General features: G+C 35.7%; 1 protein-coding gene across 2 annotated transcripts; it reads left to right on the forward strand.

The window, feature by feature from the left end:
- The first annotated feature begins 1,937 nt into the window (after window positions 1-1,937).
- On the forward strand, window positions 1,938-6,543 carry LOC149545422 (disease resistance protein Roq1-like). 2 transcript variants are annotated; one of them, XM_089790644.1, is made up of 5 exons: window positions 1,938-2,651; window positions 3,309-4,380; window positions 4,500-4,778; window positions 5,032-5,730; window positions 5,967-6,543. In XM_089790644.1, the coding sequence occupies exons 1-5, from the start codon at window positions 2,122-2,124 to the stop codon at window positions 6,417-6,419; spliced, it is 3,033 nt and encodes a 1,010-aa protein (XP_089646770.1). In that variant the 5' UTR covers window positions 1,938-2,121; the 3' UTR covers window positions 6,420-6,543. The 2 variants fall into 2 exon arrangements, with proteins under 2 accessions (XP_089646770.1, XP_089646771.1); XM_089790645.1 differs by having other exon boundaries at window positions 1,950-2,651; window positions 6,070-6,543.
- The last annotated feature ends 11,821 nt before the right edge of the window (window positions 6,544-18,364 follow it).

Here is an 18,364-nt window from a genome sequence, read left to right on the forward strand (position 1 = left end):
GACCTTCTATTGCCGTCCATCTTTGTGCACTTACTTCATAAAGTGGGGATTCAGTCTGTTCGTCCTTGGTGGTATGATTGGAAGTGGTTTCCTGCCACTCCATTTACCAATTATAAGCCCAATATGGGATACAGATGGCTTTCGCCCCACCTTCTGATGGTGGACATGCTTAATCAATGGTGGCATCTGCATTCTTCGCTTTCTCAATGGAGAAAACGGTTCGACACCATTTGGAGTGCCATTATAGAACCTAAGATTGCACACTTTGCTTGGTGCCTTGCCTTCCAAGGTCTTCCCATGGGACCTCGGCTCAAGCACATTGGGGTTCCTAATCCCAGATGCCCCTTCTGTGGCCAACCTGAGTCCTTTTTGCATATTTTTTGATTTTGCAAGCATGCTTAGAATTATTGGCATTGGATTCATGATTTTTTCAAACCTTTTAGGCCCAAACCTTTTTCATGGCACATGATCCTACTGGGTGATTCCCCCAGATTTCCTCGGAAGTTCTCCCAGATTTGGCATACTTTCAGGATGGAAATTTTGTTTTCTCTGTGGAAAGATAGGAATGCAGTTTTATTCACTCACAGCTTTTTGGATGTTAACATTGCTATGTACACTAAGGCATGCATTTGTAACAATATCATTATGCAGATACAGGTGCAAGCTAATAAAGTTGCCCTAGAGGTTGCACACTTACAGGAATTGTTAAATCATTGGGGCAATGCTTCTTGCACCATTGCCAGAGTGCCTCCGTATGCCTCGGTCGATGCCTCCTCATTTGGCGGTCGCCGCTCGACGCCAGTCCTTTGGCCGCCATTCACATACGCCGCGCTCCCAGGGTCCTCGCCACCGCTCTCCTGGTGGTGGTCATGGTGGTTGGAGGTGTCGCTTCGCTTCCCCACCGCGTGGTGGTTCTGGCTGGTCCCCGGCTCCCCCCCCTGGGTGGGCTTCTGGCCGGTCTTCGGCTCCTCCCCCTGGACGGGCGCACTCTGGCAAGTTTCCTCGGCTGGCCTTGGCAATTTCTCCTCCACGGCCAGACAAGAAGGATGTGGAGACTGCGACTACCCCAGATCCTGCAGATGCTGTTGACGACTGGACTGTTCCCAATCTACCTCACAATCTCACTGATGCGTGGAGATTTCCAGATAAAGATGATCCTCCTCCCTCTACTGGTACTGCATTGGCAACCTAAGGTTGTGGTTTTTTTTTTTTATGAATAGTTTATAGTTTATGGCTGAGGCCATGTTATTTATTCCAGCTTCGGCCGTTTGAACTCTTTCGCAGGGTGATCCTGTATCCCTCGGCCCCTTTTTAGTGGATTGTAATCTTAGTAAATTTTATTAATTGAAAAGGACTATTCATCAAAAAAATTCAAAATCTACTAGGGATGTCATAAAAAAGAGATATTAAAAATACCTTTAAAAAGTATTTGAAACTTAACAACGCTCTTTGATTTGACTTCTACACAAAGTAGACAAAAGAATGACTTGCCACTTGTTTGTTTTGAAACCTATACCTTCTACAAGATCGCTGTAACAATTAATATGTGAGCTATTGTCACGATTAATATGACATCATTTTTTTTCACAATTAAAATATAAATTTACCCTTGGAAAAACCCACACCACCAATAGAAAATTAGGAATATAATTTTAAAATAAACTCTAAAAATATTTCTTTTTCAAACCTTTGGAAAAGACAGCTTATCTCAAGCTAAATTAATAATGATGTGCCACTACGAAAACATTACTTGCAAGGCAGGGACTAATAATTCGGATAACACTAAAATAATTTAGTGTAACACTAATTTTTATTTTTATTTTTAGTATGGACCTGATAACTGCCAAATCCTCTCTGGCAGAGTATTAAGTAATCAACTTCGATTTGACTTTGGGAGGCTCAGAAAACAAAAAGGGCGGATAAATGACTCGACAAGTGGAGATGCTATCGTTCAGACTCATGGGCGTTGGTATGTATGGCATGGGGCTTCCAGCCAGAACGAAATTAGGGGCCGGACAGCCGCTGCCCTCCTTCTTCCCATCTCTAAAGCTTAGGTAGCAAATAATTTGCATTGTATCATTGCATCAAATACAGCACGCTCTGCTTCAGAGATTTACAATCATGGCTTCCTCCTCTTCATCTCCCCAAGAGATTATAGAATACAAATATCAAAATGAAAGATCGACTGCGTCCCCTAAAATTTATGATGTCTTCATTAGCCACCGAGGCCCTGACGTCAAAAATACTCTTGCTAAACAGCTTTACAAACTTCTTCAGGATAGGGGGTGTCGAGCATTTCTAGACCGTGAAGAGATACAGGGAGGAGATTCTATTCCCTTTGCCATTCACAACGCCATATGCTCATCAGTTGTCCAAATAGCCATTTTTTCAAAAGGATATGCCAGCTCCTCCTGGTGTTTAGACGAGCTCGCTCTTATGCTACAGCAGTGTCCTGAATCTCTGTTTATTCCTGTGTTCTATGATGTTCAGCCATGGGAGCTACGACATATCGACAACGAGAAGGGAACATATGCTGCCGCATTTGCTGAACATGGAAGTAAAGACAGGAACTATCAGAAGCTAAAAGGGTGGAAAGATGCCCTCGTATGTGATTCAAATGTATCTGGCTATGAACAGAGCCAGTATGGAGAGTAAGTTTATTGTTATTTCTTCATACAAGGTTCTAATTTAGGATTTGTTTGAGTTGGATCTTCAAATTATTTCAATTGAAATTTATCTTTTTACTCGTTACGGGTTTACCGTTTTCTGTCAAGGGTTTCAGATTCGGCCTGGTTTTTAATAGATTGCAGCAAGGTTACTGTTATTTCTTTATAAAAACTTCTAATAGAGGATTTGCTTAATTTGGATCTTGATGTCAATTGTAACTTATCCTTTTTTATCGTCCGGGGTTTGTTGTTATGGGTCGAAGGGTTTTGAAATTTCTATCTGGTGTATAAGATTCACAGCTTTAAGCACGAAAAGATGAGAGAGAGGACATAACTGTTATTGATTGTAGATACAAAAGACCTGTATAATTAGGGCGTGGGATAACTCCGATGATCATGATCCCGTGTTAATTTTATGCCTTTAGTTGCATGATTCTGTTTATATTTTTCATGAACCTTAGAATTTGTGGTGCATTCAACTGTATTTTATTTTTCCTTTTTAAGCCACTCGTTGTAAAGACATTGAGCTTAGCTTAGGGGAATATATAGCTTTCTAAAGAAATTCTTGGTTTCCTATTGATTTCTCAAGAGGTTAACTGAGTGAAATGAATATCTGAAGAAATTCTTATTTTCGGCTTTCAGTGATTTGTGCGAAAAGATTGTGTCCCGTGTGCTGCAAGAACTAGAAAAGAGGATACTTTTACATGTTGCAGAATATCCGATTGGACTTGATGAACTCGTCCAAGATTTCAAAAGATGTTGCTCAGAGATAGTGCAGGACAAGGTCAAGATAATAGGGATATATGGACTCGGTGGGTCTGGGAAGACCACTTTGGCGAAAGAACTGGTTAACAGGAAGCGTTCAGCCTACGATGCATCTTGTTTTCTCTTTGATGTGAGAGAATCATATGCCAAAGGTGAACTGCACTTCTTACAAAGTCAGCTATTCAAAAATCTCTTCCATGAAGATCGGAAGTTTAGTAATGTGCATGAAGGAATAGGTCAGCTAGAGTATCGTCTGAGAAGGGCAAAATATTTGGGTTTTGATTTTCTTATAGTAATAGATGATATCGATCATTGGGACCAGTTACATGCCCTGTTATTTGAAGCTCTGCTGAGTCCTGGTAGCCTGGTAATTATTACAACCCGTGATCAAAGTATGTTAATGGGTGCAAATATCACCGTCAATTATAAAATGAAGCGAATGGATAGGCATCATGCGAAAGCACTCTTTTGCAGCCATGCTTTCCGTGGACAGCATACGCCCAGAGGATATAGTAATTTGGTTGAAAGCTTCGTCAAATTCTGTGGAGGTTTGCCCCTCTCACTAAAAGTTTTGGGTGCCCATGTTTGTGGTAGGAATGAGAACTATTGGGAATTAGAATTGGAAAAAATTGGGAATATCCAGCCCAAAGATATAATGCAAAGGCTTAAAATCAGCTTTGATGGTCTGGAAAGTCAGGAGAAACATATTTTTATGGATATTGCTTGTTTCTTTATTAACGAGAAAAAAAATGTAGCTATATCAGTATGGAAGGGGTGTCGTTGGAGCGCAGAACAAGCAATTCAAACCCTGCAAGATAGGTGTCTAGTTGAAGTGGTGGGCAAGCTAAATATGTTTAGAATGCATGATCACCTCCGAGATCTAGGAAGACAAATGGCAGATGATTGGGACCCTCGTCGGCTCTGGCGACCTGAGGATCTCAGATCTATGGTGTTCTTCTACTTCACAGCTTTGAAATAACAGAAACACTTTTGAAACAGCATTTTAATTATTATTATTTATTTAATGTTCTTCTTCTGCACAAATTTAACGTTGATCCTTATTTGCAGGAAGCAAAGGGATTCAAAAGGATCCTAGCAGAAACAAAGGGCAGATGTCTGCATTCGTTTGAGGACATGTCCCTTAACATCAAACTCACTTATTTCATAGGTAATTTAGATGACTCTGTTGAGACATCAACTGTACTCCTGTGGCTTGAAATCGATAACAGAGGTGGCAAGCTAAAAAGCAGTCCTTCATGGATTCCTCTGCAAAAATTACAATGTTTAACTATTTGGGGTCTAGAATCATGGAGTGCTCTTCAGCAAAAGTTGCAGATAGACGCTCAGGTATTTCATTTTTGTTTTCTGAAAGTTAAGTCTTCATTCACTACTCATCAAAGCAAACAGCTGTTGTGTTATGGTTAATGTAGTGGCTGTTTGCTGGAGTGTTTGGGTATGCAATGTGCATTGATCACGATGTGTCTTCTGTATAAGCCCTTGCACCTTCATGGCAGAGCATATATTTTCAGAGTAGTAGTTCCATGAAGACTGTTTACTAGTGAGGCTTATTATATTGTTTGAGATTTTTTGTGAATTCCAGGCTTCTTTCGAATTGAGAGTGCTGCAGATTCGGCACTGTCCCTCATTACATAATCTTCCAGATTTTATAGGAACGTTCAATCATTTGGAAGAATTAGTTATATTTATATCCCTTGAGGATACAAACACTGAAGCAGCATCCTTCTCACAGTCAGTCAAAAAACTCAACAAACTTAGAAGATTGAATATGTGGAAGGTTGCTTTAAGTGGTGATTTGGACCTGAGAAATTGTAGAGCTAGAGATTCAACTCACCGTGAATCTTCTACTAGGAGCTGCATGAATAGCCTTCAAACCATGTATTTGGGGAATTTAAATCTATCAAAATTGTTTATAAGTGGAGATATTTGCCCTCAGCTTCGATCACTAGAACTATCACACATGTCAAATCTTATTGAAGTGGACTTACAACTGCTTAGGCGGTTGAACACTCTTTTAGTGTGGGGATGTCACAAATTGGAAACAATTTCAGGTTTATCTTCTATAACAGGGCTTCGAGTGTTATGCACAAAGGGATGTAAACAGTTGAAATCCTTGCCAAGTCTTAAATGTCTACGTTGCCTGGAACGCATTGAGATTGGTGAATGTGATAAGCTGCCGTACATAGGTGGTCTTGAAGTACTGGAAGAACTAAAAAGTCTGTTAATTCAAGAGGGGGACAATGGGGATCCAGCCATATGGAATTGCATTAATGGACTGAAGGTATTACTTAAATTATATTGAGGGTTTAAAAAATCTGCATATCGTTTTTCTCATTCATTGTGCAACTTGAATTTGTTAAATTTAACAAAAATCAAATACAAAAATTTTAGTCTAATTTTTTTTCCCTGTAACACTTCTTTATGCTTATTATAATTATTTATTGTGTTTACCTGTCTAATATTTCTCTCAATTATGTAATGTTCAGTCATTTTACAGTAATTTGTTAAATGTATCAGAGACTGCCATCAGAGTATACCATTTTAACAGGGAAGCTGATTGATCAAGCTGCCTCAAGATTGAACGTAAATCTGTTTTCTGACTTGATCGATGCACCTGCAGTGACTGAGATTCAGCGTGGAAGGACTGGGGCATCGCTTGAATTGGGAAACTTGTCGAATGAAATCACTATATGTGCATTACTTGTAACATCTTGTGCTGCTTATCTGAAAGGACTTGAAAATCTCAATACTGATGTGCATTATTTTCCACAAGAAGGAAAATGGATGGTTACAGTTCTCCACAACACCAAGCAGAGGAGTGATGTCCAAGACCGTGGTGTTAAACTATCACTATGCGATGCTAAAATACATAAGGGGTTTATGGCTACAATGAACAAATGTGAGGAGGGGAAAGCTATAACCATATTGAAAAGAATTGTTGATCAATTATATGGAAGAAGTGTGGCATGAAGGTTTGTTTATTGCTGTTGTGTGGATGTCTCAAAATTGAGAGCTTACATTTGATTTGTACCAAAAAAATTTATTGAAAGAAATTACATTAATAAATTAAAAATTCAATGTATTGGACAGTTTATCTGCCAGTTGCCATAGCCGTTTTAACATGAAGACTACATGCAGTAGATATACTTGGCAAGAGCCTTATAAGAGCTGACAATAAGCCTTCAAAATACCTGTCATACAATGCCCTATTATACTTTGCAAATAAATGACTAGTAACATAGACAACTCAGCAAATGCAGCATCACAGTTGCAGATGTCCTCAACACTTCTGAGCACTGTAGCTGCATAAGCGGCTAAAGACATTAAGTTATTAGTAAACGAACTACAGACATAAAAAAAACTATTGGAAGGAAAGGTTACAGACTGACTATATGTTGGAAGCATGAATGTTGATGATATTTCTATGGGGGAGCATTGTAATGATGATATGTTACATTCATGATTGTGTCTGTCATTGATGTCAACATATCAGTTTCCTGTGGTATCTGACAGAAAAATAACGGTATAGATCGAGTTGGTATGGAGAGTTTGTTGAGTATTTTCACTAGAGAGGTTAATGAGAGACACTACTAAGTGTCTAGTATATGCAAATAACCTTGGGAACATAAGATATTAAGTCCAGATGAAGTTATGCATCTTTTGGTGAAAATTGTTAAGAGATAGAGTTTACAAAAACATGTTTTGTTAGACTTGTTATATTTATTAACAGAGTTGTTATTCTGAGAAGCTGAAGTTAAAGACGTGTAGAAGACATTCTAGAGATGACGTGACTAAGCTCGCTCGTCATAATGTTACACGTGTAAAAAGTTATTCAAGTTACGAGGTGATAGATTAATGTTATTGCTAAGTGCAACATGTTCTTAATGAGGTCCTCAAAATAATTGAGAAACTGTAACAACCAACTCAAGGGAATTGTTTTATGGATTTGGTATAAGGAAGGACATTTTCCTTTATTGCTAAGGTATTTAGAAGATCGGAAAGTGAATAAGACAAGCAAGTGAAGTAGAGTACTTAGATTGATATGCGAAAATAAGAAGAACAGAGCAATGTTAGATAAAACTTTATTGCCAAGGTATTATTGTGAGATTTGAGGTTTGGTAATTGGATTCAAGGTTCATGATTTGGTCTACAAGGTCTGACAGTTATTGGTCCAGTTGATAGGATAGAGGAAAGAGGAGAAAGTATAGTACGAACAATTATTCAACAAGAAATAATTGAGAGATCAATCGGACAGTGAAGTTTAGCGGTCTTGCCCTAGAAGTTGTTTGGACAGTGGGTCCTTTTGCCTTCTACAACTCCTGACAGGGTTGACACAACACCTAATAGGGTTGGAATCTTCTTGTTGGTTCCCAAAACTGTAGATTGGAAATTCAAGAGCCTGACACTTCTCTAATAGGATTTTGCATTCAGTTTTGGCCAATGAGAATCACTTTGATTCCCTTGCACTTCAAGCTCTGCTACACCTAGGTGGGTAGTGTTAAGAATGTTAGCCATGTGAAATTGAATTTATAATTTCTTATGATTATTTTCAATCAAAGTTTAGACTGATTACGTAATTATATATATATTTATATATACATATAATATTATATGCATATATATATATATATATATATATATATATATATATATATATATATATATATATATTTGTGATTAGTTTGTATAACGTAATCAATTCATTATTATTCATATTATTGATAGATCACTATATTGTGATCTGCCGATAACAACCTTATTACTCACATAAGTAAGAACAATATATTAATACTGTCATTGGCGATTATAAATCTTTTACCACCGAAGATTATGATATATATCTTCTGACGTAATACTCCACCTTCCGCTTAACAAACCGCAGACATATTATTATTAATATGGTATAAGGTTGTGACCTGTCTCAGGAACATGGGATGCATAATTAGTTTGATAAGTGATTCTTCATCACGTCCCTTCGCTGCTCATGTCACATATATATAATATGATTATAATCTGCAGTAAGGGTAGATCAATAACAACAGTAATCTTACCTTCAAACTTGTAGATTACAATACATAAAATTTACGTATATCCAGTTCAAGAAACTCAATCTTCAGAAGCAAGACTAATAAAATTGAGATTTACACCAATCAAGATCACAGCTGACATATAACTTTACAGGTAGACCTTCTCTTCAAACCTAATTTGCTTGGTTCTACACTTTTCTAAAGCGAATTTAAGCTTTTGGAGTTCTCCAACTGGCAAGGTCCTGGAACTCAATTAAAATGAAACTAAATGCTGAGTGTTTGGAATAGTTGAATGATTTGTATAAGGTTTGTTAATAATGGATTCGATGCTTGTAGGAAGGAATATATAGATTTCCTAACTTCAATAATAGAAAGACTAATGCCTCTGCTCATTCGGGCAATAGAGTCAACTTCAGTGAATTTTCACATACAACTTTATAAAGTTCTTATGCATTTAAATTGCCAACAATTAAATAATCAAGATGTGATGAACCAAATATAATGCAATCTGAAATTAGTCCAAATTGAGCTTTAACTCCTCTAATAAGGAGACAAACTGCATATAGATACAGAAACAATTTAATATTTCACAATATCTGTGATGATCGAATTTAAAATGCTAAATGACCATGTCTAGTTATCTGACATTTGAATTGTATACCAAATTCTAAAAAATAATTACAAAGGACGATTCATCTGCAGTTTAAATCTCCATGCCATTTAAAAATAAACAAAATACATTTTATTTTATTATAAAATTAAAATAAATGAATTTATATTACAAAGTCATATTTAAGCCCTTATTCCTCCATACAAATAATAAATATAAAGTACTTTCTCTTGAGAATGATTGTTTTCAAATATTGAATGTGTCTTATTGTTTTATCTATGCCCCGAGAGAGAGCGAGAGAGAGAGAGAGAGAGAGAGAGAGAGAGAGAGAGAGAGAGAGAGAGAGAGAGAGAGAGGACTTTTCGAATGAAGGGTCATATTTCTAAAAAATAATTACATATTCTAATTCTAATGCACCTCTCCATTTTGTTAATTCATATCTTTTATGATTTATCAGGTTCTTTTCATATTCTTTTAGAAATATCATCTATAACATTAACCCTTTGTCTTTTAACTCATATTTTTTTGATCTATAGTTATCATGATGCATTAATAGATGGTTTTCGTCAAAATGAGAAACTAGGCTAGGCATAGTTTTTAACGGCAACATATCTCCTTATACCCACGGCTTCCAATCTCCTATTCAAACAACTTGTATTTCATCCATACATCTTTCTGTGCTTGGTTTGACCCTCGATGACTTCTTTAATCATTTTATGGCATGAGTTTTTTCCCAACTCCTTAATGCTTGATGCACATATTAGGATATGTATTCTTTGTAATTAAAGCAGGCTTTGATAACGTCCCTCCTTGTTGTTTAATAGTCCTCCTTATTCGATACTCTGCAACTTCTCTTGATGTTCACTGAGTGTGATTTATTTATGGTCCTGTATGTGAGAAACACTAATTCATCGCATAGATATCTGATGACATCTCTCATTTATATTGCTTGCTTACAATGTGTTTTCTCAACCATTTCAAATCCAAATAGGGTCCTCGGTGTCTGACCTGGAGTCCTCCATTCAACTTTTAGGATTGGTTTATTTGTATAGCTTGACTTCATTTTTTATTGTGAATTCATAACTTTTATTGTTGTATCCTCCATATAACTTGCATGCTTATAATCAATGACTTCATATGGCTTTAGGTACAAATTTAGTATTTATGAATTTGGAACTTTGTACTCCTTATCGTTGCCTTTAATAAGTATTTCTTTTGTAATAGAACCCACCATGCCTTGGAAAGAGTTGGTCCTTCAAGTACCAGATTTTTGTGATAACATAATTCTTTTATATCTCCTTTACTACTTACTACTAATATGTATCAATCTAAACATAATCCTCTGTTCTAAAAACATTCTATTTTCCTAATGGTTTAGAAATTCCTCATGATATGTATGACATCAAGTAACTTTGTATAATGTTGAAGCAGTGGCTAGTTTAATATAGTTGTATAGTTTATTAATTTATTTTGGTAATTCCATTATATCAATCAACCAATCCTCTCTGAAAATTTCAGTCATGGACATCTCCAGTTCAAGGGCCAAATGCTCTCATAATTCCAGAATGAACACATGATGGCTAGGCTGCATCGAAAAGAGGAGGATCTTTATCTTTATTACAAATCAACATGTCTTCATGGAGTAACTCATGAAATCTAGAAGGTCCATAACTATGTTAGCACAAACTTTTGTTTTAAATGGGATGCAAATATAGGATAAGTTAGCTAAGGGAAATGTCAAGTCAAAAGATATGGTGACCTCTTTTCGATTGGTTTATGTGAATTTTTTTAAGGTGTATGAAGTTGTGACTTAGAGATAAAGGAAAATTCATATCAAAAAGGTCATAAACATGCAAAATATAACACTAGTTTTTAGCATAACAAAATAGAGAGGATGCTCAAATCAGAGTTCTAATTATGCAAAAATTTGGGCACCATCACTCCTAATAAAGATTCAAAGTCTCCTAACGGGGGCTCATATGTACTAAATGTTGTAACAGACTCTTAACAGGGTCTATCTTCTAACAAGAAATATTTATATTAGTACATCATCTTGTGGGTACCATCCCCATTGGAGTTTTCCCTCTGATCAAGGGTTTCCCTAGTTAACAAATCTAGTATAATTGTCTATTTGTATCTTGTTTTGGTTGTTGTTTACTTTGATTACATGGTTAAGAAGAAGATTGATGGAACAAATTATAACAGTTGAACGGAAAAGATGAAGACACATCTATTGTGTATGGGTCTAGGATATTGGATCTTGACAAAATCAACAAAGACTATAATTGTTGAAAGTGAGATGGAAACTTGTACTGAGAAATAGACAAAACTATTCACATGTAATATGAGAGCTAAAGAGACACTATTGTCTGCACTTCTTGAAGTAAAGTACAACCAGGTAAAATCACTTGATACTAATTATAAGATTTGGAAAGCATTCAAAAATAGCTTTGAAGGTGATGAACATTCTAAGAGCATTTGTGAAGGTTGGAAGCATGGCATGGGATGTGTGGATTTATGCTTGTTCACATGGATTGCTTGGTTGTGACTATGGTTTTGAAGGCTTCCATGATTGTATTGTAATGGTGTTTTTTGTTGAATAATACATGGTGATGGATGCTTTTGGAGGTTGGGTTTTTCCCTCAATGAGGATTTCCCAAGGTATAGCTTGTGTCACAATTTTTGTGGGTATGTTGTTTATACTATTGCATATAGATTTTTAATTTTGTATTTATTTCATATCTATTATGAGCTATGTGGAAAATGTTATGTTCTTTATTGCAAATTTCCTTACAAGTGGTATCAGAGTTATGGTTTTATTATTATAACCCTAGATTGAATTCATGAGACTGCATAAGAGGATAAAAAAAAGGGCAGATATATGAGTTGTTTATTGCAGATCGAATGTTTCATTTAAAAGGGGGTTTTAAGGGGAGCCTGCAAAAATGACCTCTTGGGTAAAAACAGACCTCCAATTGGACTCGAGTCGATGTTTCCATAAATTTTGATATATAATATGCCCTAGTTTGGCCATGTTCAGAGGAAATGAAAGATTTTTTTAGTTTCAGCCCATGATGGGCATCAAATTTAATCCTGTCAGAATTTTCGTTACAAAAAAAAATCGCAATGAAAATGGTAAAAAGACTGTCTTAGTAAAATGACCATAACTTTCTCTCAAAATATCGGATTTTAGACTTCTTATAGGCATTGAAAAGCTAATTCAGAGCACTACAACTTGATGTAGGTTTGGTTCTGTGATTTTGACATTCTATTAGGTTTTAAGAGTCTAAAAGTCAAATGTTATTTATTTTTAGCACAGATTAGGGCATAACTTGGGTATACAAAGTTAGATTTTAGACTTCGAGTAGTCAACGAAAAGCTCTTGGAGAGCTCTAAATAGCTGTTTAGATTTAGTGCAAGTTTGACATGGTTTACTTGGTGATATATTAATCTGAACAGTTTATGGTATATATTAACTATGATGACATTATAAGTTTATGACATTGTATATTTGAAAATTTAAAATTTGATGTCATTGTATACTCAGTTCATATTTCAGATTGGTCTCATGATGATATGGTTATCAGTATTTGATTTTGATATGTATGATGGCTTGCTGAGTCTACAAGTTGTGTAGTGTTGTAAGCGGTTTATACTTACAGGTTGCATTTATGGCTTGGTTATGGGTTGTCTTTTCTTATTGATCTTTTATTATTGATGCATATTTAAATTGGTGGTTTGGATTTGTGTTGTCTATGCCCTAAGTCACATGATTTTTCTTCATGTAGAAGGGATGAGATGTTGTTACCAGGTATAGTTATGATGGAGGATTGTGGTTGACTATTTTATGCTAACAGGTTGGACACTTTGAGAGTCAGTTTCTTGTTTCATGGATGTGATCATGGTGCCATGTATTTTGGCATGACATGATTAGATACACAGGTACATCTCTAATGTTCATTGGTTTAGATTCCTAATTTGGTTATGGTGGTATATCTTCTTGGTTGAAGATCATGGTTATTTGATTTCTTTTGAGGAGCTCATGATGTGCACTTTGAGTTCTTTAATGGTTTGATGTCTTGGTTGATTCTCATGGTTAGAAGATGGGTTTTTCATCATGATGTCATGGATAGCTTGGATACACAGTTTAGTGAGAGCTTTTGGCAGTGATGAGGTGACAGTGTAGGATTAGTTCCTAATTTTTCTTTGTATCCTCTTAGTTCGAAGATCTTGGTTTCACTTGGTATTGACACTTTGGTTGTGTGAGTGTAAACTTGGAGGATCTTCATGTAGGAGATGGATTTTATGATCCCATAGGTGACTTGGTACCATAGTTGAGTGGGAGTTGTTGGCATTGATATATTTATTGAGTGTTTGCAGATGTTGGAGATTTGTTTTAGATCCTGTTGTTGTAGAAACATCTTTGACATTTGCATGGTGCACTTGGTTATCTTCATGGTGTTTGAAGATAGTTAGGTCTTGAGGACTTATGGAGTTCTTGATTATCTTCATGGTGTGTGGAGATGGTTCTTCATTTTATGTGGAGATAGTTTTCTTCATGGTGTGTGGAGATGGTTACATCTTGAGACTAATGGGGTTCTTTATAAAGGTGTGGTTTATGCTTTAATTTGCTATGTTATCCTTAGTTTTAGGATGGTATCTTTTTTTTAATGTCATGATATACTCTTGATACACATTTAGAGTTTTGGCATGTTATAGTATGTTCATATGGAGCATGTTATCTCTCTTTGGTTGAGATGGTAAGATCATGTTGTCATGTTTATGTTCCTAAGGACGTAGTTGGAACTTTGACATTGATCTTGGTTTAGTTTCTTTGTATTGAGTACATTGATCATAAGTTGGATACTTCATGATATTGCTATGTTACATTTGGATTTGATGTGGATTGACTGGTTACAAGTGCTCATAGATACTTAGAGATTGTGGTGGTGTTGATTTGTCTTGGATTAGAGAAGTATTTGTTGGGACAGTTGATGGTTTTAGCAGGAAGTCTAAGGGGCAGTCACTTGATATAGACTTGAGAGGAGATTGTTCTTAGATGAGTCTTGGTTGAAGAGTTGGATATGTTGATGAGGATTCTCATTCCCTACTCTTGGTCTACTCTGCGATTTTCTTCTTGAGAGGTATAGCCCATTGTTTCTCTCAGGCACATTATTTTTATGATTGTCTTTCATGGATATGGATCTTGAGCTATGATACATGAGTTATTTTTAGAGGATTCATTTGAGAGATGGTTTAGCATCGGTTATCTCCATTTGCATATGTTGTTAGGATGGTTGAGTTTGGGAGATGGTTTTATATTGGGCATATCCTTGGATTAGGAATAGTTTATGAGTTTGATCTTCTTGTGAGAGGCTTACATCCATGATTAGTTATATGGTATGGTTTGGGTGTTGTTGAAGCTTCTTATTGGGGTTTTATGGAGCAGATCATACTTGCATAGTTTACATCTAGAGGTGTGTGTAGAAGAACATGATATAGGTTATGATTTGCATGATTTCTCTTTGGTCTTGGTTATCTTCCTAGATATTCAGTTTTACTTACATTGGATTTGAGATTGGTTAGAGATGGTGATCATTGATTTGTGCTCATATATTTCATTTGAGAGATGACATGGTTATTTCTTTCTCTTTCCTCTATTGGTTGTAGAGAACTTTGGAGAGTGTTGGAGACTTGTTATGAAAGTTGTTCTTGGAGGTTATTAGTTTATGTTTTGTGGATGTCCTTGAGATGACATGGATTCACTTCTTTGAGATGTTGTGAGTGGATTTGTTATAGATTTGACATTATCTTTTGTAGTGGGAGCTTCGTGGTATATATGTGGCAGGTATTGCTCTTAAGGCTTGTGATTGCATGTTACAGACTGAATATGTTAATTATGTGAGATTCACTTGGTATACCTTTGGAGGTATGGATAGTTAGATGAGTTTGACACTTTTTGTGGGTGTTATTTCAGCTGTAGATATTTTGACAACTACGAATACATGTGATCACCTTTGGATTAGATTTTTTTGCTTGGCATTTTAGTTGGTATAGGATTTTATGATCTTCTAATGCAATAGGTTGGGTGGCTTTTTTTTTGGATGGCTTTTATGTATGTATGGTGGCAATGGCATAATAAGAGGTGAGATCATTCATGTTTGAGAAGATGGATACTTTTTTTTTGTTATAGGTACCTGAATGGAGCACATGATGTACTTTGATCCATGATGGTGGATGTGCTAGGAGGGATTGTTCATTTATGTGGCTACACATTGACCCTATGCAATGTATACAATAAGTGAGAGATTGTTGAGATAAAGGGTATTGCACACATTGCATAATATTGTTATATTGTATTATTTTATTTTATTATGTAATGTTGTACTTAGATGGATGTGCAACATGTAAAGATTCCCATGGGATATATTTGATGAGTTGTATTGTAGCATTTTGATAATATTTCATGCAATTATTTAATATTGGAAAAAAGAATTAAATTTTCAATATTAAATATGGGGTCAATAGGTTAGATAGCACATGGTTTATGTAATACCACTTGATTGTTTATGTAATGCCACAAGGGTAGTTATTGGTGAGAGAAAAAGAAGGCAAAAAGAGAAAGAGTTGAATGGGACAAGGCTTGATAGGTTAGCCAAGGGAGCATTTGTGAAGGTTGGAAGCATGACATGGGATGTGCGGATTCATGCTTGTTCACATGGATTGTTTGGTTATGGCTATGGCTTTGAAGGCTTCAATAGTTGTATTGTAGTGGTGTTTTTTGCTGAATAATGCATGGTGATGGATGCTTTTGAAGGCTGGGTTTTTCCCTTAATAAAGATTTCTCAAAGTATATCTTATGTCACAATTTTTGTGGGTATGTTGTCCGTTTTGTTGCATGTAGATTTTTAATTCCATATTTATTGCAGATCTATTGTGAGTTATGTGGAAACAATTATATTCTTTGTTTTAAGTTTCCTTACACACACCCCTTCTCATTTGTATAAGTGGACTATATATTCTAATTGTAAGTATGTCTAAGAATCCTATATTGCATTCAAAGACTAAGCATATATCCATTAAGTATCATGTCTTGAGAGAGAAGGCAGTAGAAAAAGAGATTAAGTTGGAGTATGTGAACACTAAAGATCAAATTGCAAATATCTTTACAAAGCCCTTACCTAAAGATACATTTGAGTACTTTAGAGGTATGCTTGGGGTTATGCCCCTACCTACTTCAGAGTAGATGATGTAGAGAGTGCATCAGTCTAGTGGTATAGGGCACTATTGTTAGATGTGACTGAATGCTGATGCTTTTTGTATGGGGTAGTATTTGTTGATAGTTGAGTCATTAAGGACTCTTGATATTTGGTTTTGAAAAGTGTCTTTGGAAATTTGAGTTGGTTGAAGACTTGGAGTAGTATATGAACAAAGTATTAATAATTGGTATATTGACATGATGAGGATTTTTTCATTGATGTCGATGGGGGGTAATATACATGAAAATCATCTCCTAAGTAGTTATTAGGGAGATTTAGAAAGATGCATGTGACAAGAAGGAGGAATATCTCTATGGGGGAGATATGTATAGTTGGTTGTTTATTGTGAACAATTGTTGCCGATCTTAAAAAGATGATGAACAGAGCGGTGTTCCAAAGGATTTCAAATATTGATTAATGAAAAGGATTTGAGAAGGCGACAACAAGAATAACAGAAGAGTAACAATTTGGTATTCTTGGAACTTAGATTTTTTTATCTATGTTGCCATCAATGCCAAAGTGGGAGATTGTTAGCATGAATATTGATGATACTACATTGGGGAAGTATCCTAAGCATTGGAGAATATTGACATGTTGTATTTATGACTATACTTTTCATTGATGTCAACATAATAGTAAGTCTGTGTAGACTGATAGAGTACCAGACATAGATCTTAGTTGTACGAACAATGTTTTGATTGTCTAATGATGCATGACTGAGGACATACTCTACACTATGTCTTAATGACGTGGTTAAGTTTTCGTGATGTAAGTCGAGGATTTGTTGATCTCATTTTGGTTTTAACAAGGCAGTGACAAAACACTTAAGTGTCATTATCTAGTAGAAACATAGTGGAAGCCAAGTGCATAGTGTATGTAGAGCATAAGTTTCCAGACAATACATGTTGAGTAATATGATAGTCAGTGTCAAGAAGTCTATGTTTGCAAATTCATTCAGGAGCCAAAAAAATAGTATGTACTGAGTGATTCAGGTGCCAAGTAAACAATGTGTTTCGAGTTGTTCAAAATCCAAGTTACAATGTTAAGAGCACTGCATTTTCTCGAGCATCAGAGTCTTTGGATGTTGAGTGAATAGTCAATGACATAGTTGTTTGTAATGGCACAAACTACTATGTGAACCATTTTTGAGCTGACATAAACATTATTTTGTGATTATAGAAGATAAGCATCGATTCATATTGTTAATCCCTATGCAGTACATTCAACCAATCAAATTAAGGGATGAATTAGGTGGCAATATGGATCAACCAAATTCATTGATTCTAACCTAACCCTTTCCACCTATGTTTATTTAAGAAGGAAAACTCCAAAGATTTTGTAATATGCATGAGAGATGAATTCTATGTGTAGAGAAAGGATTCATGGTGGCTATGGAGGTTATGACAGTATTATGAATTGCAAAATAGGTTAGAGAGAATAAAAAAAAGCAAAGAAAGGATAGAGGAGACATATCTGATTAGAAGGATCAAGGATTTATTAATAAAAAGAATATCATACATCTAACAGTGAGTTGCTAGCTGAAAGATCATGGTGTTGAATCATTTTAACAGGAGATATAGAGTGGATCTCCAAACAAAATAGCCTTAACATGTTTCGTAGTCTTAACAGGCTCTTATAAATCTCTTAATTGAGTTCTTACTTAATTGTGAGTTTAAATCCTCTAGCAAGGTTAGACCTAATAGTCTTTGTAAATTTTTGATAGGGTAGACCCCTCACAAGGTAGATCATAGTTTATGATCAAACTCATTGTAACCATAATTAGATACACTCTACAATTGCAATAGTGAATATCTGTGGGTGTCATCCTCACCCTAGTTTTACCTTCTCCTTGGAGAATTTCTGGGTAATCAAATTTATTGTGTCATTTGTTAAATGTTTTATATGCTATGCATGCAATTGTGTAGTTAGCTATTTCAGTTTATATGCTAAATTATGAGATGGATGTATGGTGAATGTTTTATGGTTAAAGTTTTGAAGTGGTGATTTATTGCAAGCATG

This window comes from Cupressus sempervirens, chromosome 7 (assembly GCF_028749045.1).
Source record: "Cupressus sempervirens isolate cs-2001-9-10 chromosome 7, ASM2874904v1, whole genome shotgun sequence".
Lineage (NCBI taxonomy): Eukaryota > Viridiplantae > Streptophyta > Pinopsida > Cupressales > Cupressaceae > Cupressus > Cupressus sempervirens.